General features: G+C 38.4%; 2 protein-coding genes across 2 annotated transcripts in view; one reads left to right on the forward strand and one right to left on the reverse strand.

Moving 5' to 3' along the window:
• The window catches only part of LOC106627594 (trans-1,2-dihydrobenzene-1,2-diol dehydrogenase), a 57,988-nt gene that overhangs the window by 19,803 nt on the left and 13,131 nt on the right, over nucleotides 1-25,054 (forward strand). The gene's annotated exons all lie outside the window — the stretch shown is intronic.
• LOC106627591 (uncharacterized) lies at nucleotides 1,393-23,654 on the reverse strand. The gene is made up of 3 exons (XM_014247749.3): nucleotides 22,713-23,654; nucleotides 12,682-12,936; nucleotides 1,393-4,616 (listed from the first exon to the last, which is right to left on the reverse strand). The coding sequence occupies exons 2-3, from the start codon at nucleotides 12,920-12,922 to the stop codon at nucleotides 1,870-1,872; spliced, it is 2,988 nt and encodes a 995-aa protein (XP_014103224.2). The 5' UTR covers nucleotides 12,923-12,936; nucleotides 22,713-23,654; the 3' UTR covers nucleotides 1,393-1,869.

A 25,054-nucleotide genomic window follows, 5' to 3' on the forward strand; every position in this document is an offset into this window, starting at 1 on the left:
TCTATTCCTCTTAATTTGCTACGTCATTTTATTTATTGCTCCTGAACACTTTTTATGTAATTTTCAATTTACGATGCATAATCAGCTTTCACTCTTATCTGCGTTTCGTATGATTCATTAGAAAAATATACATATGCATATCTACAAACGTCTGTACGTCTTGTAAAATCAGCATGTGCGCAGAGAGAGCGCGTAAACCGATCACTCTGTCCAGAGAATATTTATTTACGTTCTCTGGTAAAACGTATATCCCTTAAAGTATGCAATAAATTTAACTTTTGGTGTGCAGGAGAGATGATAATCCCGAAATGACATATTTTTACATTGTGACGATCCCGAAAACCACACTGGTTATGTATATTATTCTAAATAACTGCCATAACTATAGTGTTTTGTGCTGTAAATAATAATAGTGATGAGTATGGTGATATGGTATGGTTTTGCATAGGAAGTAGCCATTATGTATCAAAAATGGATAAATCTGTTTATATCTTTCCTGAGACTTTCTTTATTCTTCTATTTCTATTTCTGTCATCCTGGTTTATTTTATATCGGTGCTAATCTTCTCCTAGTCCTATATTGGTAATCGGGCATTAGCAGCACATGGAAAAGATTCAGTCTTGATAGACAGGTGCATCCTTGAACTACTGTCAATATATGTTAACATACAAATTAATACAACGAAATTTTACTTTCGCGGAAATCAATTCAGGAGACACGTGCTGGAAGCACATTTCTTTGCTATAAATATCAATTTAATTTTATAACACAATACTTGCGCCATCTGGTCCCTCATAAAACAAGTTAAAACGCTGTTGAACTCTTTCATACAGTGAGGTTTAAGCTGATACCATCTAGCTGCACATATCTCAAGTCCCTGTCTCTTTGGTTCAAACCTGTTGAAATACATTTTTTAGATCTAGTGCAGGATCGGTTGCAGCAAATGAATACTCATTCTTAGACAGAGCTTAGGTAAACTCTCGACATGTGATCGTAGCTAATGCAAATCCATCTGCTAAATTTTCTGAAACAGCTCTCTTAAATAGGTACTTACTAAGGTTGATAGAGAAAGAGTGCACAGCATTGTAAGAACTAATAAACAAGGAGCTTGTTTGATAAAAAAAATATTTTCCATCAGATGCTTAGCCCCTAATGGAATCAATGTGAAGTCCCAAACAAGCAGTGATCCCTTTGGTCTAATCACAGTCGTTTTGTAGGGTATCGTACGGCTTTATTTCATTACACCTGCCTTCTTATTTCTCAACTGTGTTCTATGCCTTAGTCGAAACGAACCATACAGCATTTCTTTGTTTAAATAAATTAGTTTTATTTCGTTTTTGAAAACCTTATAAATAAAGATGACAGCAAAGAATACAAAATTAATAAGCTTAAAATCTAAACAGACATTCAAATAAATATTGAGTCACAAAATAATCGCGACGAAACTTAAGCGTAGTAAGTGAGTAAATCTTTGCCATAATTAAATAAATACAATACAAAATACATAAATAAAGCTGTGTTATGTACATACACTAAAATTTACTCGGAGAAAAACAAACGCAGACGCTTAGCAAAAAGTTGTGTCTAAAATACAAGTTTTAAAAAATAGATTTGGTGTAGAGCAGTACGTAGAGTGTAAAAATCCCTAATTGCAACTGAATTTTCCATATTACGTACATATAATATTAAAATGGTTTGACTGTGCGTCTGAATGACTGAAATGCTGCGCCAAACAACGGCAACGGCGTCTACAGAGATACGCGAATGCAAGCGATTAGTTTTGGTCTCATCGAAAGGTGAAGAGTTCAGCATTTTCGCATTGGCTGTAGCGGCGTGTATTTTAGCGCCCTTAGCATCTGGCGGGCACGTCTACGCCATTTTCGCTTGTGTGCGCACAAGTATTGTTGATTTCGCAGATGGCGCCACATCACTCATACCCAACTCCTCCAAATCTACATCCTCGTAATCGCCCACAAACTCACCCTCTTCGCCATCGACAAATCGATCCATGCGCTTAATTGGCTGTTCGCCATTTGCACTATTGTTTATGCCCTCTTCTTCGTACTCCTCGAATTCATCATCGTAGAAAGCTGATGACGCTCCCTCATCATCCGTTGCGTCGCCATCGAAACCACCAATTACGAAATCCTTAAGACGTGATTCCGGGCGCTGATCATAATCGAATACTTGGCGCACCTCACGCGGCGGCATATCTGTGGTGAAGCTAAACTCTGCCGACCCCGAACCAAAGGTGTCGGCGGCGGCATCAATGCGGCCGGCGTTAGTGCCAATGCGTGCATCCGGTGCGACAGGTACTACCACAGATTGTGCGGCAGTTGTCGTGGTAGCGGCGGTATTGACTGCCTTCAAAACAGTGTTGGGTATGCTCATCATCGCAGTCTTCATGGATGCCGTTTGTTTTGCTTGCGTTGGTGACGCGGGCATTTCAATTGAATCTAATGGCTGCTCGGCAAAGAGTCCGCCTAGCGAGGAGTCAAGTAGGCTCAGTAATCCCGACATGCCAGTTGGTGGCTCATTAGGCAGCTCAAGCTTTAGCAGTGGCTCACTTTGTGTAGGCCTTGCAACAGCTGGCGATGGTGTTGGCTTGAAGTTTTCAGATTTAACAGTACTTTTGGTTGTTGCTTTTGTTGTAACTGCTGCGGCTGTTGTGCTGATGACTTTAGAAGATACAGTGGTTGCTGTGGGTCGTGCTGTTGTGGTCGTTGATGTCACTGGTTTCGATGTTGTTTTAGCGGATTTAGTGGTTGTATTAGATTTGGTGGTCACTACAGGCTTCGAAGTTGTTGATGTGACTTTTATTGTTGGCGCAGCTTTCGTAGGTTTCGCTGTTGTGCTCGTCGGAGGCTTGGCTGTCGTCACAGATTTCGGTGTCGTTGAAGGCTTTGCTGTTGTTGCTGTTGTCGTCGTCGTGGTCGAGGTCTTTACATGCAGGTGTTCTACATGGAAGGTCTCGGGGGTGCCACGCTTCTCCTCACCCGGTTCCGCTATACGTACGACAGGTTCACGTTTTGGTATGACAGGGACTATTTTCGGTAGATTTAAGTTGATACCATTCTTGCCATATTTCTTCACTTTCGAGTGACCTTCAATAATTAGGTACATAGGGCCTCTGAGTGGCGCTTCGGGTTGTTTGTAGTGTGAAAATAAGGAGTCCGTAGTCATTTGCATTGGTGCCACAGTCGGTCGGGATGCCAAATTGCTGGTGGTTGGTATCAGTAGGCGTGAAGAAGTCGTCGACGTAGTACTGCGCGGTGTCGTCGTTGTTGTTGGCGTAGTGTAAATGACATGCGTAGTGCTGCTGGGGGTATGTGGCGCCAGTGTAGGGCTGATAAGTGGATAGAAAACGCGGGGTGTGATAGCAATTGTTGATGGTGTTGATGGCACAGTTGTTGTTGTGGTCGTCATGGCCGCTACAGTTGGAGGCGCTGAGACGTATGTAATCGGTGTTATTGGTGTGAAACCACCGTTTATTGCATTGGTGGATGGCATGCGCTCATAAATGGGCTTTGTAGTCTCGTAGGCATACTTGTTGCCGGAAGTTGAATAGTTAGGCTTGACTGATGTTTTTATGATCTCCTTTTGTAAGAGTTCATGCAACCATGGCTTGCGTCCTGCACCGTTTTGCTTTAAACTGTTCGGACTGTAGCGTACGGAATTGGCAGTGTATGATTCCTGTGGTGAATGCGAAGTGATGCTATTCGAGCTGGGACGGGCGTAGCTGAAGTAGTGATGGGAGTCCTGCGGATGAGAGTCGTAAGCGTGTGAAATTGGCATACGCGATGATTGTGCCGACGTTGGTATAACAGCTGCCGAACCGCTGGACATAGCATAGTGATGATGTTGAGGCTGCTGATGATGGTGATGCATGGTAGGCGGTGCATGATACATCCACGATGAGGATGAAGCCGTTGTAGACATGCTTGGATGGTGCTGTGTCTTTATATGTTGCATTGCGTGCGGCGACAACGATGACGAGGATGGTCCCACGCTGGACATTGTAGAAGTATGCGGTGGTGGCGCCGCCGACATGCTATGCCTATACTCCGTATGCGCTTGCGAGGGTTTCATGGGTACATTGAAGGTATTGATTGGCGGTGAGTTCGCCTGCATAGGTGGTGGCATTAGACGTGTCGGTGGTTGTTGTGCATAATAACTGCGACGCACTGAGGTGTATTTCGGTTGTACTAGCGGTATTTCACCTTTTGCATTTTTAACGGCGCCCGGATGGTGGGATTGATGGTAGTGTTGGTTTGGCATAATCGCATGATGATGCATATGCGCATGTTGTTGTGGTGCATGCGACGTTGCATGTATGACACCGTTACTGCCTCGTAAGTGTTCATTCGGCATGCCGAGCTTGAGAATGTCCTGTTGGCCTGCGTGGGCAGCAAAGCGCACGCTATTTATATCCTGCTTGCCGCTGTCGCTCTCCTCTTTGCTGTTGCCACCATCTTTTGTGGTTGTCTCCGCCCAGTAGCGTACATGTTCCAGCGTTGGCGGGCTGTAATCGAATGTTGGATCGTTTTTCAGTGGATCACCACGGCCCACAGGTCGCCATTCGTTGCTGTAATCCAAGCGCGGGCTGAATGCGTGCGCTGTGTGTGCGCATTGTACGTAATGATCGTGCGGCATGAGTTGAGTGAGCGTAATAAAGAAGAAGAGAGAAGAAAAGATAAGCGAATTATTAAAAATAGAACTCAACCAGTATAACCTGCATAAGATTTTCTGTGGCATTTTAGAATTAACAAATTAGTATACCCAACATAGTTGCTTCTTGATGGAATTTTATTTTTCAGAAAGTGATGAAAAGTTCTAGTGAAACTCGCATTTGATGGACTACTAAAGTATAAGCACATGAGCAGAGTCCCAATTATTATCCTTTAACTGACTTTAACACTATTGTAGATATTTTATTCATATCGGATCTTGCGACTATTTACAAGGCAACTTTGTGCAACATTTCGTTCGTGAGCTGTTCCTATGTTGAGATCTTTAATACTATTAGATTGTTATTTTGATCTCTTTGGGTGCGCTATAGTGTATCTAGGTTTTTATTTCTATTGAATGAGTTTATCTCTTACGAACCAAAAAGGAAGAAGTGATGAGATCATTTCGTTTAATTTTATGAGTTTTATAGATAATCTCCGTCTCTGTTTCACACTTTGTCAATTTTTATAAAACCGTTTTTTATTTACCATGTTGATAAGCTCTCTAAAGTTTGGTTCTAAAATAAAACTTTATTGTTTTGAAGCTTCGTTATTAAAGAAGAAAGTTGTAATAATCTAAATCCTAATCAGTTTCATTTTGAACTTGATAGATTTAGAAGTTGAACCGTCCGTCGCTTTGTTCGTACCAGCCAAATCTGTCAATAACCAAAACAATAACCTGAATAACAATAAGCATAAATGACCTTAAGATTTGAATAGGCGTAAAATTAGAAGAATCCATCTTTATATTTTTTGGTTTGTGTCTCGGCTACAACTGCTAGCCGCGTTCTAAAGGCTGCTTAAGTTATATTAGTTTCATGAACAGCTTTTACATTTTAAAAATACTAAAAGAATAATCGTGGCTTTTTAGAAGCCAACACTGCTCATTAAAAAATTTTAAATACTTTAGATTTATTTGGCCGAACTTCTCTTTAAATTTATGGTGTGAGTCTTTGCTACAACTTTTCAGTTGAACCAGTATATAAAGCTTGGATATACCATACTATGGATGTTTCTGATGTCAGAACTCTGTAAAAATCCCGCAGATTGATGTTTGGTTCGTTTTGTGATAACGTCTGTTTTTATAAAGACATTAGGATAATCGCTTGTTTGGGTAAAAGACAATAAAAATATTCAACAATTACACTCAGGGAAACTTTTATTATAGCTCACACGTCCAAGAAACATAAGCATTCGTCGTAGAATCTCGTCTGTATTGGAACTAGTATAACATCCAAAAACAATATCAGCCTCAAAATCTAGTGAGTTGCACTTGGTTATAAGCGCTAGCTAGAAGTAGGTAATATTATAAAAGGATCTGATCTCTTTTCTCGACCAAAAACTTTAAACTTAGTGAGTTTAGTATTACAACCATTCTAGGTGGTTTTAAAAGTCTGACAGAATTAGTGTTGGTTTGAATGAGATAGGAAGAATGATCAAAATATTTTCGGAAACTCACAAAAATGGTTTGGCACTTTGCATTGCCTTTCAAAAAGAGAGAGAATCCGTACTAGTTTTTCTAAAATTGAAATATTCGTATTGTACTTAAAATTCGTATATTGGGTATCATCTGTGTTAGGTCCGGCTAGTCCATTAATATACTTGAATACATGCAATTTACTTGCTCTCCGTCCTTTTTTCCAAATCTACACATGCATATCTATATTTTCAATGCTTCATTTAATTATTATATATTTTTTTATTTATATTTTTCATATGTTTATTGATGATTTTTTATTACATGAGTGTTAATAATTGCCCATGCTAATGCGTACAACGTTGAAAACATTGAAAAACATCAACGCCGTCAACGGTGCTGGTTTGAAAAGTAGCCGGGCGGGCTTGTGTGGGCCACATCAATACTCAATGGGGCGGTGAAGTTGCTACTCGACTTAACATTAACTCGACTGGCCGACGGTCGCTCATGGCATCGCCACAGCCAGCATCACGGCCATGGGCAAGTGGTTCGCCTGGCTTGCGCCATGTGCTCCATCATCCCAACTGCTGGCCGCCAGAGTTAACTTGCTGCAGAGCACCACACCACTGTTTATACCATGCTGTCTGTCTGTCTGTTGGTCTGTCTACCATGCTACAGTTATATATATTTCTTTTCGTTTGTCTAAAATGCATACGCCGGTGCATTGGTGTGGCTGGCGTGCCTGTGGCCGTTGCCGGTTAAGCGTTCGCCTACTACGCAATAATAGATACTTGCTGCGGTATAATCATAACTTGTTAAAGTGTTAACAAATGTTTCTGCTACCACCTCACCTTGCAGCAGCAACTATGGTAGGCCTGCCTCAGCCAGCTGCACCAACACCACGACCACCACCGCCGCTCCCCAGCCATCATCACCGTCTTGTTGGCTGGCCACATTGCCACCTTTCCGCCGCCTTGCGCTAAGCTCTGTGGCTTTACAACTGTTTGTTTTTCTGTCGTTCGGCCTGTCTGTTTGTAGTCTCTGTGCTCTGTCTGTCCGTCTGTCTGCCTGCCTACTTGCCAGCCTGCCTATTAGTGCAGCCCAGTTATTGCCGCTGCTGCATTTAACAGCTCTACTAACTACCTGTGGTATCAAATGTCGTCTTCGTTTTCAACGTGGCCGCATCGTGTCACGGGCAATCAGCGCTGCGCAGCTCCGTCCGTCCGGTTCGTCGTTTCGTTTGAGGCGTCGAAGCGAAAAAATTGTGCAAATTATTTTATGATGTATCTACAATTGCCACAACAATGTTGATTACCACTTTTAGTGCGTTAATAATGCCAGTCAATGAAATTACTGGTTGCTGTGTTAGTTGATTGTTCAGTTTGCTTTTACATGTGTGTTATTGTTGCTGTTGTTGTTTGATTTGATTTTTGTTTTTATTTTCGCCCATAGCTTGAATGTCTTCTTTATTGCTGCTTTTGACTCTCTTCACTGACGTTTGTTGGTCTTACGAGTGTTGGACTTTGCGAAATGTTAATGGTTGTCTCTATTGAATTTCTTCCATGAATTAATTTATATGTGTGCATGTAATAATTGTGGAAAATATCATGGTTCACAATAATTATATTAATTTTCACAATTGGTTTATTTCTGTGTTAATCAGGGTCGATTCAAATTATAATTATTACTTGAACTTGTAGCGTGGGATCTTTATGCCTCTTGATATCGCTTTATGTTTCTCGAATGTTGGCGATAATTAAAAAAAAATAAGAATTATTAAATATATATAATATGTTTTTTGTAGCTTGGCCTTTGTGTTGACATCTTTCTTCCTCGCTGTGTGGCATCAATGATACTTTAACAAAGATCTTTAACTTCACAACAATACCAACCATAAAAATACACTACCGACTCATTAATGCCCAGGCTATGGCTCGTATGAACTTAATTCTTATTTGTTGAAATATTTATCCGCTCTTTTCTACATTACTAAGAGTCTTTCTCATGTCTTATATAAAATATAATCTCGTTATGCAAGGATATTAGTTCAAGCTAACGACCATTGTAGTGGACTTATTGTGTCCTAGGCGATCCGTAAACCATTCCAGAGCAGTTAAAACTTTCTTTTACAAAAGGTTTGGCTGCCGGATTGAAAGAGTAGATCGAAGAATACCCTATGGCAAGCGTTACTTAAGCCATCTTTAGGTTCGTTGTGATTCCCAGGGAAACCCAATCATTCACCATTCAACAACTCAATTTATTGGATTTCTTCGAAAGTGATATTCTTCAACGTTTTGTCATTGGGTAAATAACTTGTGATGAGGTCTCTCTTGTCTTTTGGTTTATTCACAATCCGTACCACTAAGACAGACACTTCATGTAGGAACTGAACGATTTATATTTAGCGTGTTTCTGTCTGAGCCTAAGCTGGTTAAATCGCACACTTTACCTTCGGTGCCCTGGTGCTGTTCACAGAGTTCCTCACTGAAAGTTTGTGGATTGCCGCCTTACATAATCTTACGCAGTAAGACTTCATGTTGATACGAAGTATCGCCTTAATTTATGCCTAGCCAATAGAAATGAATGGACTTACTATAGAAGTCCACTTGGTGTCTTCATTTAAACCGAAAACCTCGCCCTAAAAGATCGACTTGTTATCATTGAGTATGAAGCTACCTTCTATTTAGAGATTGCTAAAGAGCAACCTTTTGTTGTTCTGCTTCTGTGTTCTGCTTCGCGTTTTTACCCATATAGATTGCATCGTTTGTATCTGCAATGATTGTACCAATGGTCCATACTTCTTAGGAAAGGTTTCAAAGTCAACTTTTTTATGTAATAGAGGTTAAACTTCTGCAAGTGAAAGAAGCGTGCCTTACTATAATCGTGTGTCTTGTATTAACTACTACTCACAAACACTGAGTTTATGTTACAATAGTTTAACTCGCCTCAATCGTCAGTTTTTAGTGTTTTTAGAGTTATAACTCTGCTTTGTCGCTATATACGCAAATTAGTCCTACAATTTTCGAGATATCGATCTGAAATTTCGCACACGTGCTTTTTCTCACAAGAAGCTGCTTATTTGTCGGTACCGCCGATATCCGACTACTATAGCATATAGCTGCCATATAAACTGAAAACCAAAATCAAGTTTTTTATGGAAAATGTTTTTGTTTGGCACGCTAACTTTACGAAACTCGGCATAAATTATTGTGCAAAGCTACGCTACAACAGCCGAATACATTGTTCAGATCGGACACCTATAGCATATAGCTGTCATTCAAACTGACCGATCAAAATAAACAATTCAATGAAATCTTCAAAGAAAATGAAATTACACATGTAAACAGAGCTGAAAAGCGCAGAAAATACTCGAAGAAAAATGGTGAATACAACAAAATATCAACAGTAAAACAAATCATAACAGAAACTAGGTAAACAAGCTCCTGCCGAGCGACTTGACTTGAACTTGAACTAACAATGGCCACAAATGACGCGAAAACAACACGCGTGCCACAGCAGGTACAGGTGGTGCAAGTACTTGCAGCGAATGCAACATATATATAATATATTGTATATACAGCTATATTTGTGTGTATGTTTTACTTGTATGTGTTGCATGCACATGTGAATGTATCTGTGTAAATATATATAATATGTATAGTTTTTTCAATGATAAATGTTTTGACAACAAAGACGAAAGATCAGCAACAAAACTAGCAACAAAGTGTGTGTATGTATGCATATATGTACAATTATGTACGTGTGTGATGTATGTATGTATATGGAGAAGATCAGTGCATCAAAAACCATATTGGCCAATCACGCTAATGGCTAAATGGCTGTGACTATGTGGTTATGCGGTTATATGGTGGCTGGCATTGCAACATTTGTGGCATTCGTGTTGTTGGAATTGTGGCAATGCAGCGCTAAGCAAAAAGCCGAAACGTCGAAACGCATAAAAGCGAAATAAAAACAAAAGTAGAAATGCGCAGCAATGTGCAATGGTCGTTTGATGGTCAATCACTCATTCACTTGTATACTTGTAAGAAAATAAACACACATACATACACACATAGATGTAAATAAAAAGTAAGCTGGTTGGAGCTAAGAAAGGATGCGTTGCAACTAAACGCGCGCTTGTGGCTGTTGGAGCGGGTGAGAGTGGCGAGGCGGTCTGTGGTGAACGACGGATGAGCAAATGGTTAGATGATTTAGAAATAACGGCAACACACCAAAAAAAAAAAGAAAAAACAACAAGTAAAAGATGTAGTTGGCAAAGCGACTTTTTGCTGGCAAGCGGCATAAAAAGCGGAAAGTGAACGCGCGCAGGGTTTATGTGCGGTTGCACTTGCTTTGACCATCAAAGTACTTTACCAATACACACATACATGCACACATGCATATATATAGTTTATGGCGAAGAAGAAAACAAGCATTGCTGCGCTGGCTGATAAATTATTTGCTAAAACCTGACAAATCGCTTTCCATTTTAATACGACAAATACAGAGATCGCCGCACACACACACACACACTAACATGAAATATGCCACAAACACACACATAAATCATTACATATTTACACCAAATTGCCAGTGTTTTGACGAGCAAACGAGTCAACTGGCACGAAGCAAACAAAAGACTTAAGACACGAACTCGCTTTTGCTGCCTGTGAACGCGCCGTAGCATGCAAAATAGCCGTAGTGTAGTTGTAGTAGACCCGCTGCCCCAATCACGGCAGCAAATTTGTCATTACAGCAAAAAGGCTTCATAACAGTCAATAGCTGGCGATATAATAGACTTCAAGCGAGCCAACTGAGGCGCGCGCAAACAAGGATCTGCGGCAGTTGCAGTAATGTTGACTGGTAGCTGGGGCAACTGCCGGCAATGACGGAGCAATCAGTATGCAAATAGTGCTAGTGCTGCAGCATGTGCTTTGTGAATATGCGAAAAAGCATGAATTGTTGAAAACAAACAACAGCTGTTGTGACGGCAACAGAAACTTACAACAACAACAAACAAATGAAAATAAAAATAAAAATTAAAAACAAAAAAGTTGCCACATTCACATCATAACAACGTAAACAATGCATTTTATTGTGCGGCGCAACAAATTTGCAATGTGCTCGTGCGCATGCGCATGCGCGGAGTCTGTGTCAAATTCGATTAATGTCACACACCGATAGAAAAACGCGCTACAAACACACATATATACAATATAAAACAACAGTTAAGCTAGCGCAGCTCGTTTCTTGAGACACACCACCGCCACTGCCACCAACAAGGCCACCCCGTCACAACGCGCGCCATGAGCCTCTGGGACAATGCTGACTGTTATGTTGCTGTTGCTGTGGTGCACGGTCATTGCTGCCACTTTGTCAGCATCACTTTCAATTTTTTCGCAATGCGCCGCCATTCAAATTGTTGCTGCTTTGATTTTTTTTGTCTACTTTTTTTGGTTTGTTAAAAAATACGCCGCATCGACAATTGTCTCTGAAAATTTCGTCATAATTATGGTATATTTTGGTGTTGGCATTTCTACTTGTTCGCTATTTATATACAAACAATGCTAACCTCTATAATAGCTGTCATGGCTATTGTTGTTGTTGTTGCTTTTTCTTATTGTTATTGTAACAGTTTCTGTCAATGCTGTGCCATTGTTTGTTGTATTTTTTGTTGCGACTGAGAAAGCGTTTGCATTTATTTTTTGCACTTCTATTGCAACTTTTCCGTATTGCATAATATTTTGTAGCAGCGCTGAGAGAGACTGGGCGTTATTAACAGATGGAAATGAAATTGAATATTTTTAATGAATTATATCTTCTTTTTCTTCTACTTTTCATGGCTTTAGGCGCCGGCGAGCTGATTTTGTTTATTTTCTGCTCTACGTGGTTCTTCCATCGCCAAGCAGTCATCCTTTCTTCATCCTTCTTTGGAGTTGAAGATTACACATCCGCCGTAACTTTCGTACTTGATCTGTTTTAATTTACTGAATTTTATTTGTTTTATCGCAAAGCTCAAGCAAGTCGTGACGTCGAACCTTGGTCACTATTCTGCGCTTGTAAAAAATCACCAAAATCACATCGAATTAAGTTTATTAATAAGGAAAAAAGATATTTTATGGAGATCTATAACTTGAGTTTGATCGGTCAGTTTGTATGGCAGCTATATGCTAAGGTGGTGCGATCTGAACAATTTGCCAAATTTTTTGCAGATATCTTGTTAAACAAAACAGTTTTTCATACAAGCACTTGATTTTTGTATGGCAGCTACATATATATTATAGTCTTCCGATATCGGCGGAGAAAAAAGAACGTGTGCAAAAGTTCAGATTGATACAGACATCTTTCGATAAATCTTGAGTTAAAAAATATTTTAGAATGGAACATTCAAAAAAATTGAGACTTTTCTCGTGAGTCGAAAAAATTCGCCAAAAGTTATCGTTTTTAAATTCACCATTTACTTATTTCTTTCTCATTCCTACTCCTACTACCGAAATCTAATATATTTGTAATACATTAAATACTTTGTCTACATACCCACATCGTTTATTGGCTCATTTAAAATCGCATTAGTCTTTTCATCTTTGTTATTGTCCACCACTGTTATCGTCGCGATAGCCGCCTGCTTTTGCTCAGGTGTTTGCAGCTGCTGCTGTTGATTTGTCTCCTGCTGCGCATTGCTCGTTGCTTGCGCGGACGCCACGCTTGCGCTGGTGAGCAGGAAGCTTAAACCAATGCATATCGTAACAAAATTGAATTTGTTGCGATCGGTAATCATTGCTGTCAGGGGATCTATAATGGAGAAAATTGCAAAATTATTAGCATTTAATATTTGTTGGAGAGAGATATAGGGAGAAGGAGGGGAGTTACGCTAGTAAATTCGTTAAGTGAACAAATACATTTGTCTGTGTGCTATATGGCTAATAAGCTAAAGAATATCGTAAAAAAATGTAGATAGACTTGAAGAAAGCTCTGGATGAGGATATAATGTGACCTTAAATAAATCTAGGCCACTTTAGTTACAACGCTCCCGGTTCCAAGGTAACCCAAAGGGCACGGGGATTAGGGTCAGTATATAAATAATAAATAAAAGTGTACAATAATACTAAGGACTAAAACCCATAGAATACTTGTCGTGGATTCGTACAGTTCGCTTCCATTGTCTTCTTAAATCTTTCAAGATCCACAAGGAAACCGAATATAACTTGTATGGGTTCGTAAGCCTCGAATGGTCTGATCCTTTTATTTTTGTCAACCTTACTTCAGGCTCTTATACTCGCGGTCTTTTCATTAGTCTGAAGTCCAGCGAATAACGAAACGATCTGAAATCTCATACAGTTTGTCAGTCTTCTTTGGAGTCCTCGAAGAATATGAATATATACTTTCCTTGAGGTGTCAAAGAAGATGGAAGTGGAATAAGTCTCTCCTATATATTAGCTGCTGATATGAAAAGTCTGATTCTTTACACTTCTAGTTACAGTTTTGGGTACGCTTTACCGTTCTCTCTGCTTTCCACAATCCTTTCATACCGAATTTCTCACTGGGCTTGGCGCCATACTCACACAACGCAATTGCGCAATTTCCTTTGACACTCATGTAAAAAGCGCGTATTTTAAATTGATTACATCTTTATAACTTTGCCGACTCGACCGGCACTCGGCTTGCAAATGCACCGCATAATATAGCACGGCTCGGCATGATACAGCCCAACACGGCACGCATACACACAAAGGGGAACTGCCCACTTTTTATAAGCCCAAACAGACAAACACATATGGCGAGCTTGAGCACTGGCACGCCAATACCCTCCTACCGCATATGTTCATCCCCAATTTACGAGTGTGTTGTTGCATGGCTTATCGGTAAAGTATATTTTTCTGCAATTCTTGTCAGGACCAACATGTATGACAACTTTATTAAAATTTATTGCGATATCGAGAGTTGCGAACGAAGAGGAAGCGGAGTAGTAACTGAGAGGAACATGAAAGGGCAGACAAGCGCAACTAAAAGAAGGCTGGCATGGAGGTCGGTACTTGCTGTGCTGGCTGGTCAGACAGCGCGTCGGACGTCGGAGCTTCAGTCTCACGTTGAGGTGGGCAGCTACAGACTCGTGATGTGCCACACACGCTTAACGAAGATGCGTATCTCATTTTGATTTTCTTGTTTATTGCGATAAATTGCAAGTAAATATTATAATCAGTTGTGTGGCAAGGCAGGTAATGTTAAGATATTGTTGATTTAGAGGCGGCGAGCAATTGTGAGGCTGAAAATAAATGAAAGATGCGGCATACAAAGCTGCAACGTTGCGAGAAGTATTGCTGTTTCTTCGAAGAATATCGTCATTCGGTGTGGCGCTTGCATTATGGTTCAGCATTTTTGGCTTTCAGTGTTTTTGACCCAACACACAAAATACTTGTACATAATAATACGAGATACATGTGCCAAATGGATGCGAGCAAAAGGTTATGACACCAATCGAACGTTTTCGACCGTTTATTTGAGCTCTAGGATTCAACAGTTAAGAAACTTTTTTTATTTTCTTAACTAGCTCTATAACTGCGTATTCTAATAAACTTGTTGAGCCAAAAAAAAAAAAACCTTTCCCAAGCAATTTTGATAAAAATCCGCGTTCAAACCTTACTGCCGAGGGAATGAGGAAATGATAATTGCTTTTAGACCCTATGTCCATATCGAGCTTAAATATATAATATATATGTCATGTAGCTCTGCGTTCTACTACAAAAGCCGTCTCATCTGCTGAACTACTTTTTGCTTCCTTTTAGGATCTACTTTGATTTTAATTACAATTTCATCATAAACGCTATCGGCATCGCCTTTGGCAACACCTAATCTCAGCAACATCTGGTCGACCCAGGTTTTGTGTCTTTTGAAGCCTACTTCGTTGATATTTTTTAGTTCTTCTAACAATCTACTCTTTGTCAAAGAAATAATATCGGTTTCGGGCTCAAGCGTGCATAAACTATGTTGTCGGTTCTATAGTTGTCTTTGTCAAAGATTGATGCCTCTTCTAAGTCACGTGACATGCCATGACAAGCTTTATGCCTCGACGTCACTGCTACGACTGAGCTTTTAGTCTGCCAGACAGACAGATATAACTGATCAAAGATGTAAGAGTGTGATTTCAAAGTCGAAGTTTTGATCTACGTATTTAGTTATTCCAAAAATCGTTTTTTGTTTATTTGCATACTCCAAATTAACAACGGATGACATAAAATTTAACACAATTTAAAGACCGATGTTTTTAAAACCATTTAATACAATCGAGTTTTGACTTAAAATTCTTTTTATAAAGGAAAATTTAAAGCTTTTTTGGAGTTTTGAAGATATGATACAGTTGGCAATCATTACTTCTTTACAGGGTTGCATGGGACTTTGACGTTAATTTATAAGCAATTAAACACTAATTAAGTAATTATTAAATCTTTCAATTGTATAATAATTAGTGCTTTAATTTCTGAAATTCATTCAACTGCACAATCAGGGATCTGCCTGAACCTAACATTTTTCATCTTTTCACCAAACTTATTATTAAATCTTATAATATTTCGAATTAATCCAATCCAATTTTTTATCCAACTCCATCAAAATGTCCATTATTTCCTTTAGGCTTTCTAAATTTTGTACTAACTCATTGTACTTTTGGTTTGCTGGGTAATCACACCATGCTCCCCATTCATTGATGCTCATTGTCCATAAGAAATGCATGCACTTCATTTTTAATACACCCAGGTGGGCTGGTCACTGTGCTGTCAAGTCATTTCAGCGCACAATTCATTCCGTTCGTTTCCTGTTATATGCGCTTCTTTCTCCTACTTTTTTTTTCTCCTTTTGTTTCAGCCGGTATACATTTCATTGCATATTGCATTTTCGATTTTTTCACCCACATTGTGTGTGGCTCTGTGCGAACTTTCGGTGTTGCTTTGTAAATTCACTTTTCAATTTTTCAACCTATTTATTTTTTATGTTCCTCCTTTCCTTGAATTTTTAATCAAGATCAAGTGTGGCCAACGCATGTCCTTAGGGGCAGCGTGCATGTCGACTGACGTGGCGCCATTCAGAAAGACAAAGGTAATTTTGCATAAATGTAATACCCTGCAGGAAATGCTTGTGGTTCTTAAAAAGTACGTCGATTAATATTTACTATATGTTTGCCTAAAGAGTGTTAACTTCCATAAATAACTTTTATTTTGACCACAACTAAAATGTCTTATTCATCATCTGAAAATATTGAGAAATGCATACGCTCACTGTATCTGTTCTTGGATGTCTTGTGTAGATTGCAGCCTTACTTTACTTCCTCTATAAAGCAAAACCAAGTATTACATAGTATTACACCTATCTACAAAGTTGTGTACCTTTTGCGTTATCAAAAAGAATTAATTTTTATCAGAAGATCTACTCTTAACTAAACGACTGTCTTATATCCGAAGTTCTGTACATACTTCATAGAAAATATCTTCAATTGTTTGATGACCGTGGTATTTATATACCAAAAAAAGTAATATGTATATTCGAAGGGACGGTGAATATTTCAGCTTTTTCTAATCGCAAGACTTACGCTCATTAACTTTGCAAAATTCTGTGATATTGTAGCGACTATGTATATGGTAAAGCCGATCAGTCTACGATGCCAAGATAAGAGATGGTTTATTTATGCGGAACTTATGGTCTAAGCAACCACAACTTTTGGGCTGGTATTATTGTACCGAAAATCAGGAAAGACGAACACCACAGTTACATATTGTAATCCTTCGGAACTCTCTATCTTCGTATCTATCGTCGAGAAGGCCAACAGAGTTATTATTTTCTTTACAACTTAAGCGATTACGCTATGCGCTTCTTCGAGGGTTTTTGAATATCATTTCTTTATACATATATATATTCAAAATTTCCTGCAGGGCATTCATACATCAATCTCCAGTTTGGGTTTACATACTATGTAAGCGCCACACGCATAATTCTTTCTTCATGTGCCGCATTGCTGTTGTAATTTTTTTCTTCTGCACTGAAAGTGAAAATGACCACACAACAGCGACTAGCATTTCGTTTTCAACCAATCATTTAAACAAAAATTCGGTGTACCGATACTCTGTACACATTACAATGTTGCATCGCATCGCCAGGCCGCCCAGCTTTGTACCGCCATATGCGCAGGCGCGACTTGACAGCGCAAACCCTGTGAATTGGCACATTTTGTACATGAGTGTGTGTGTGTGTGTGTGATCGGGTCAGCTGACGGTTGGCGCGGCTTAAATATGTATGTTCATGTCTCTGACTGGATGTTTTATGATTTATATTAGCTTTTGTTCGCTGGCGCTCGACACATTATTGCTCATTCGCCGATTTTCCCTACCTTTTCTCATAATTTTGATAGCAAGCATCACAAATTCTCGCCAACAGCACGAAAAAAGTGAAATTAAATTAAAATTGTAATATTTTATTGTAAATATATTTTGTTTATGCTTCTACTTATTTACTTGGGTGTTCTCTTTTCCTGCAGACAAGCAATTAAGCAGATCTTGCGTTGCGTTAACACTTATGGTAATTAACTAAGCGTTGTGTTGGAAATCCCTTTGATTTTCGGCCGTGTGCTGCATTGTGTCGAGTTAACTTTGCTTTACTGACACTCCACACTTTCTAACTGTCATAGCGCTACATGCATATTTATTTATTACCTCAACATATAGTAAGTCTGTAATTTATATTTTAACTCCCTAACAATGATACATGTATGTGTTTTTACAAAGATAATTTTTACCTAACTAAAACAAAGTGAAAAGTTTGTAATGACAAATAAGCAGATAACTGTATTCATATAATAAATATTATATTGCCTTCATTTGGTTAATGAAGTCGAGCTTGTTTAATAGTTTTTGTTTAAAGTAAAACGTAATAGATTTACATTGAACCTTGTAATAGCAACTTTGCCATGCTAAAGATGTCTGAGAGCTTTTCTAAAAGAAGAAGAAGAATATCCTATATTTCGTATATTCTATATTTGGATTGGTTTTTCGCTTTCTTAATGCGCACGCGCTCCTTAGACCTCTAGGGGAGAGTGGTATAGCAACCCGGCGACATCGACCCAGTTTGCAGAGCTAATCTTCGCAAAAGCGTAGATTCACCCTTTGATGGGCTGTAAACATAAACTTCGGTCTATCACAACCAAACTCGGTGAAAAACAAAGAACTTTACCACTTATTGCTATATTGTGAAAATCGAAAAATAGTGGCAATCAAATCCATCTATTTCTGAAATAATCCCAGTTCGGAAAATGTGATAAGAAGGGTGTTCTATACATCTTACAATGGGTGCGACACTACTGACTTATGCGTTTGTCCCGAAATCGATACATAATATTCCCATAGTCCTCTGATCTTATACATTCAAATTGGAAGAATTCGGACATCAACCACGCCTACCTACCAAAGAACGTCATTTTGAATCCTATCACTTTTTAAACTTTACTATACATAGATAGATACATCTAGTTCCGATAAAGATTGCGAAACAAAACTTCCTTCTTAGATTTTCATAAATATATAGAATGTGATGAAATTGGTAACTAAATGCAATTTTTGTGTAAAATATCTCAATAATAATGATATTGACGAGGATCAAAAATGTATCAAAACTCCTATTATCTCCCTAGGGCCATATATGTCTAATAATGATTACGGTCTCTCTGGTTCAGTTTGCACTTTATATATAGCAGTATTGGGTCAAAAATTATTATTCCGTACCATTATATGATTTCCGGAAGTGCATTTAAAGAAAATATTTTGATTATCTCAATAAGGACTAATATGGCTTTCATTATTGGATAAGCTTATTTGGTATAAAAAACCAAATTAAAGACTAAAGACAAACCCTGATATCATAGAAAACATTTTTGTAATCAATAATATCAATAATCAATAGAGAGAGCGAGAGAGTAAAAGCATAGATAAGTCATACGTTTAGGCTATTGATAAAATAACGCAACAGAAAAAAATTGTTTATTACAACAACACAATCATTAATTTTTATAGAACCGAAATTTCAATAGCTTTTATTAATATTAATAATTTAATATTAATGACACAAGTAAAGTTTTTAATTGTTTTTTAAGTGAAGAGATCTAAAAAGCTGAGCGGAACCGTTTAACACGGAGCAAAGGGGCAAGTCTAAAGGAATAACTATGAAAATTTATATTGAAAAACCTATTAACTTAAATAAAAACCAACAAGCAAACAAAAACCAAAAACAGATGGGGAAAATACAAAAATCACACACACACACACACACTTACAAGCTCACACTACTTGAATTGAAAGCAAAATATAATAAATGACAAAAATCAATAAAAGCATTGGAAAACCATAGGAGCCACATTAGTTTTTTAACGACTGCAATTCAAATAAAGTGCAAGTGCAATGTTGGTTCAGCCATAATAACAGCGTTTAAAGCAATAATAAAACAAACAAACAAACATGCACATACACACAGACACACATATGTGCGAGTACATAAAATAGGCAGCAGCGGTTAACTGCAATTGACCAAACGCTGACGGTAGCTAATTTCATTTGAAGAATGTCATCTTCACTTTAAGTGAAAGAAGCTAACACATAACACTTGTCGCCACCGTAAAGGGAGTGGCTGTTGGTGTTGGTGTTGCTAAAGCTGTTGCGCTCTAATGCTATGTGGTGCTGATAGTGCGGTGAAGACGTAAACGCAGCGAGCAATACTCATACATATGCATATATAGGGTGCTATTTTGCAGGGTTAGTAGTTCTTTGTAGTATAATTATCGAATCAATTGTCAAAGAAAACACATCCGTTTGAAATATAAAGGCTTGCACCTGTTCAAAGTTTAAAAAACTTCGAAATTCTGTGCTGAAATTTTACAGATAATCAGCGATGGGGTACGTTCTTGGTATAACGAGTACGTAGAAAGGCATAAATGCTATATTTTTAGTCGAAGGATCATGAAGAGATTCTTCAGGCATTAGTTTGTAGTTATCAAGTCTGAAACAATATTACTCTATACTTTTTTTTAGACTAAAGGCGGAGTCGAACCCAATCTTCATAAAATTTTATATGGATTATTGTCCGAAACAGTGTTTTAATATCCGAACATATTGTTCTAATCGAACTACTAAAGCATCTATATTATTCATCAAAATGAAGTTCATGCATGGAAATCTGTAAAAAAAAAAAATTTTATACTTTTTTATGCTCTAAGAAATGCACCGGCGAAGCATATATCGCTTCGATGCAGCCGAAGTTAACGATTTTTCTTGTTTAACTTAAAAAATATTGCTCAATTTATTTAGGCTTTTGCGCTTCATTTGAAAAACAGCTCTATATACATCACTAAAAAAAAACACCCTTTAAACGCAAAAGCACACATATATCCCGCCACACTTAAGTACATTGGTTGCACTGCACTTAAGAGGCATTAGTGTTGGTGCTGCTATTGTTGAAGTGGCCACCTAGCGTCTAACGTCCATCGGCAATTGCCAATTGCCATTTGTTTGATTGTTGTTATTATTGTCGATATTAATGATGCTTAAAGCGTTGGGCTGTCTACATGCCGCTACTAATCTTACTGTTGTTGTCGCTTCTGCTCTTACTCCTGCTCTTGCTGTTATTATTGTTGACTGTGTAGTTTATATTGTGGCTGTCACTGTCCACCAGCGCTTCCTCCATTCAATAAAAATGCATAAAATACCCACTAAACGCTGCGCTGCATGCTTTTGCTTTGCTTTTCAGCTTAGTTGTTGGCAAAACCATCTGCTTGGCCATCTATCTGTTCGTCTGTTTGTCCCTCTGTCTGTCCATCAGTCAGCCAATCCATCTATCTGTTGATTTGCCTTTCAGTTGGTCGTCAAAGTGGTCGGTGGCTAAGTGAAACTAATGTTAATCACATTGGCGGCGGTATGCCAAGTCAACTGAGTGACAATCAATGGACGTGCGTGCGATAAGAGTTTTGTAGAGAGTTGAGATTAGATTAAAGTAGATTCTCTGGAGATGTAATTTCGCGCTTAATAAGGTCGTTCACTGCCTTAAAGATTTTTTTTTTTTGAAATATCCACAAGGTACGCAACTATTTTTTTTTTTTTTTAGAAAGGGAGTTGTTTACCTAGAGTCAACTTAGTAATAACAAAAATGTATGAAGCCCCTAGTGCTATTTCTTTTCAGTTATTATTGTCTCCTATTAAAATACTCGGAACCCTAAAAAAAGCACCACCTGATATTTGCGAGGTATAAGAAGCCTTCTCCTATGATGTTCTACCACCAGGTAGTACCAATTCGGATGAAGTTTTAGGCCAGCGTAATAGCTGTATTTTGACCGCTGGCCCTTAAATTTTAAATTGCGCCACTTATACGAGTATATAAAAGAAAACGTTGCAAACCGACTTGACAAGTGTTGACTCTCTTATACAAGTTTTCATCATGATTCTTTGGTCGCTTATCTCACATAATTGTCTTTAATTACCTGATCACAACTTAAAGCTTACTAAATAGGTCAACTTTAATTATATAACGGACAATCAATAATTTCTTATCTCCGATAAAGAAAGCTAGATAAATCTCAGGTTTTAATTCAAGAATCTTAAACAGCTCAGGTTTCTGAATATATGTCCTTGTTTCTACTAGAAATGTAATTTTTTCAAAAACGTTAAATTCGATATTTTAGCTAAATGACCATAAAATAATCGGACAAAGCTAGTTACACATCAAACTAATGCCAAAGAATGTCCCAATGTTACTACTAAAGCTAAATGCTGAAGTTTTAATTGTAGTATTTTAAATGTATTCATTTTTGAAGGCACTGTAATACGGTCCCCCAATCAAACAGTTTTAAGAACAATTATAGTAAATTATGTCAAATTTTACAAAAGAAACATCAGATATGGTCTGACAGCGGTCGATATATGCTTGATATATTTCGCACTTTCATGATTCCTATTTTAAGAAAAATTCCAAAGTTTTCTGTATGAACAAAAATACAATTTTTATAATTCAAGAACGACTAAACCGATTTCGATTATCTTTGGTTTGTTGAATTCGTCTCCGCTCCGAATAGCAGCATAGTCATTAAAATAGTAATAGGTTCACTTTAAAAAATATAATTTTGAATTTTTAGCTGTACCAATTTTTTTCTGTGCTAAATAGTTGAAGGTTTTAGCTCATTATTTTACCGTTATACAATTTTAAAGACACTGCAAAAGTAGCGTAGCGCCAATAAAACGGCTTTTAGAGCGCTTACGGTAAAAAATGTAAAACTTTCTGAAGGAAACGTCAGCTGTGGTCTGGCAGCACTAGCATTAGTCAATACTAGATTAATAGATAGCAACACTAAACCTAAAAAGAAATGTTTGGTGCCTTCCACCATTCGTTTTTTGAAGATACATTTACATTTACAATACAAAATTTTTATTTTTTTAGATGAACGAATGTTAGCTCCTCCTTATTGGTTAATCACATATTTATTTATTTATGACTTGTAACATTACTTATTTTATTGTTTTCTTATTATTTAGTCATATAATGCCACTTACCATAAACTATTCAAATATCCCAACAATTTTCCTTCGCTTATCTGTTTCCTTGGCTTTTTATTGTCCTGTTTTACCAAGCAATTTCGCACTTTTATACTTCGTAAAGACTTTTTTCAAATTTCAAATTTCTTCATTTACTTTGCACTTTTTTCTCACTTGTTTTGCTTTATGCATGTATTTTCACACTCAATTAAGCGAGCTAGCACTTACTTATGCACACACATACATACATACAAACATGCAAGCACACGCTTGGTGGTGCATCCTTTTGACTCGCTATCAGTTTAAAATTAATTTTTTTCGTTGCTGAAATTTACTTATTTGTTTATATGCTTGGTTGTATATTATTTATATGTATTTGATGCACTCAAATGCGTGAAATTATTGCCGCTGTTTAAGTGGACTTTTTGCCGTTGCTGTTATTGTTGTTTTGCCTCGTTGACAATTCATTGAGTAAAATTTCACTTTTGTTGTGTTGTTTTCTATGCACAAACGCACCTAACAACTGTCCGTCGACACGGCAGAGCCTGTCTCTGGCGTACTAGGTAGCTGGCGGTAGGCGCAGGAGCGGAGTGCGCGGTGTCACAGAGAAGCGCAACTGGCCGTCTGTCTGTCAGTTGGTGCTGTTAGTCGCTGATTATCAGATTGAGCGTGTGCTCTTACAGTATTTTGTTGTGTGCGCGTGTCGGACTAGTCCGCGTTTGCGCTTCTATTTGGCTTAGGGAATTTGATGGTCTTCCTGCGCGGCTGCAGTTGACTGCCTTTTTTTTATTAGTTTTTATTTGCTTTTTTCACCGAAATATTTTCTGTTTAGTTTGTAACGAGATTTGGTAGCGTTTTTAATGTGCTTAAATTCGCGTTATCAGTATATATATATATATGTGTGCTGTTAAGTGATTTTCGATTTTCAACACCAGAGGATTTCCGTTAGAGCAGCCGTTTCGGATGGCGTTCGGTCGATAACTGAATGCGCGGTGTTTCCTCACGCGGCCAACAACTTGTCGCGCGAAATTCAACCAAACGAAGAAGCAACCAGCGCGCAAGCGTAGCGTCAGCAGTGCCGGTAACAGCACGTCATTACAACAATAGCAGCAATAACACAGCACGCGAAGCAGCAATTGGCAGTGACAACAAATGCGGCGGTTTGTGAAAAAAAAAATTGATTTGCAGCGTGGCGCGCAAACGCATGAGAAGCATAGTCCAACAACACAACGGTAAGGTAGAGAAGAAAGAAGCTTCGGCAAATAAATAACTACATAAGCTTCAATATTGCTTTGACTGGCTGAGCGTGCGCGCCCGCGATAACGAGCGCTTTGCCGGCAGGCGCGCAAATAGCCAAAGCCAATCGATAGTAGACTGTGCGCAGGCAGACAAAATCGCCAGCTTTAGCACGCGCAACAACGCGACGTAAGCATGAAAAAGCGCAGTGCTCACACGCTGCGATCGATGAAGCTGCTGCCGCGCCGGTAATGACAGTGACAGTGAATCGCACGAACCAGTGATTGTGGCAGCGTCCGTGTTGTCCGCTGCTGTTTGTTGTTATTGTCGTATTTGTGTGTTGTTGCACCTGCCTTTTTGGCGTAGTTTTGATTTCTGTTTGACTACTCTTCTGCGCGCTGTTATCGCTTGTTGTTTTTTCGGCGCCGCTTATTGATTGAGCGCCTCGTGCGTGTCGCTATTTCTGCTGTGACTTCGCGCTTGTGAACTCTCTTACCAGGCAACTCGCTAAAATCAATGATAATATGATCGCATGCAATGGCAATGCGTATTGTGCAATTTCGTTATTCCTCAAAAAATGTTTGAAGACAAATCATAGATTTCTTCTTACATTCAGTAATACTATTTGGCTTTTCTAAGGTTAAGGTGTGAGTTAAAGTCCGTTCATATTGTTAGTGCTTGGCTTTAGGGCCTAACTAATTACAGAAAGCATTTAAATTAATGGTGAATTCTTATTGGACGTTTTTTCGTATTGAAAATTCACTCGTCTTCGACATTCTCTATTTCTTAATGGATCATAAAATTTCATCAGTGCACATTGTTAAAACTATGTAAGATTTGATTTGTTTTCGAGTAGAGCTCAGCTCCTTATTTACGAGATTTAATGAATGATAAACTGGCTTCTTCATTCACCTAGTTAGCTCACGGCTTGAAAATTTTTATTTTTCTCTCTTACCAGATCGAAGAAGCAGACATTAATCCAACACAAAACAGAGTTTTACATGTCCTTGTGAGGGCAAAATCATCTCTAAAAATTATCGAGGAGCTGTAACGGGCATTCTGGGGTTTCGCCACACTTTGCGAGCAATATTCAGCAACTCTTTGATTTATTGTTGTAATATATT

Source organism: Bactrocera oleae, chromosome 3 (genome assembly GCF_042242935.1).
Source record: "Bactrocera oleae isolate idBacOlea1 chromosome 3, idBacOlea1, whole genome shotgun sequence".
NCBI classification, from domain to species: Eukaryota; Metazoa; Arthropoda; class Insecta; order Diptera; family Tephritidae; genus Bactrocera; species Bactrocera oleae.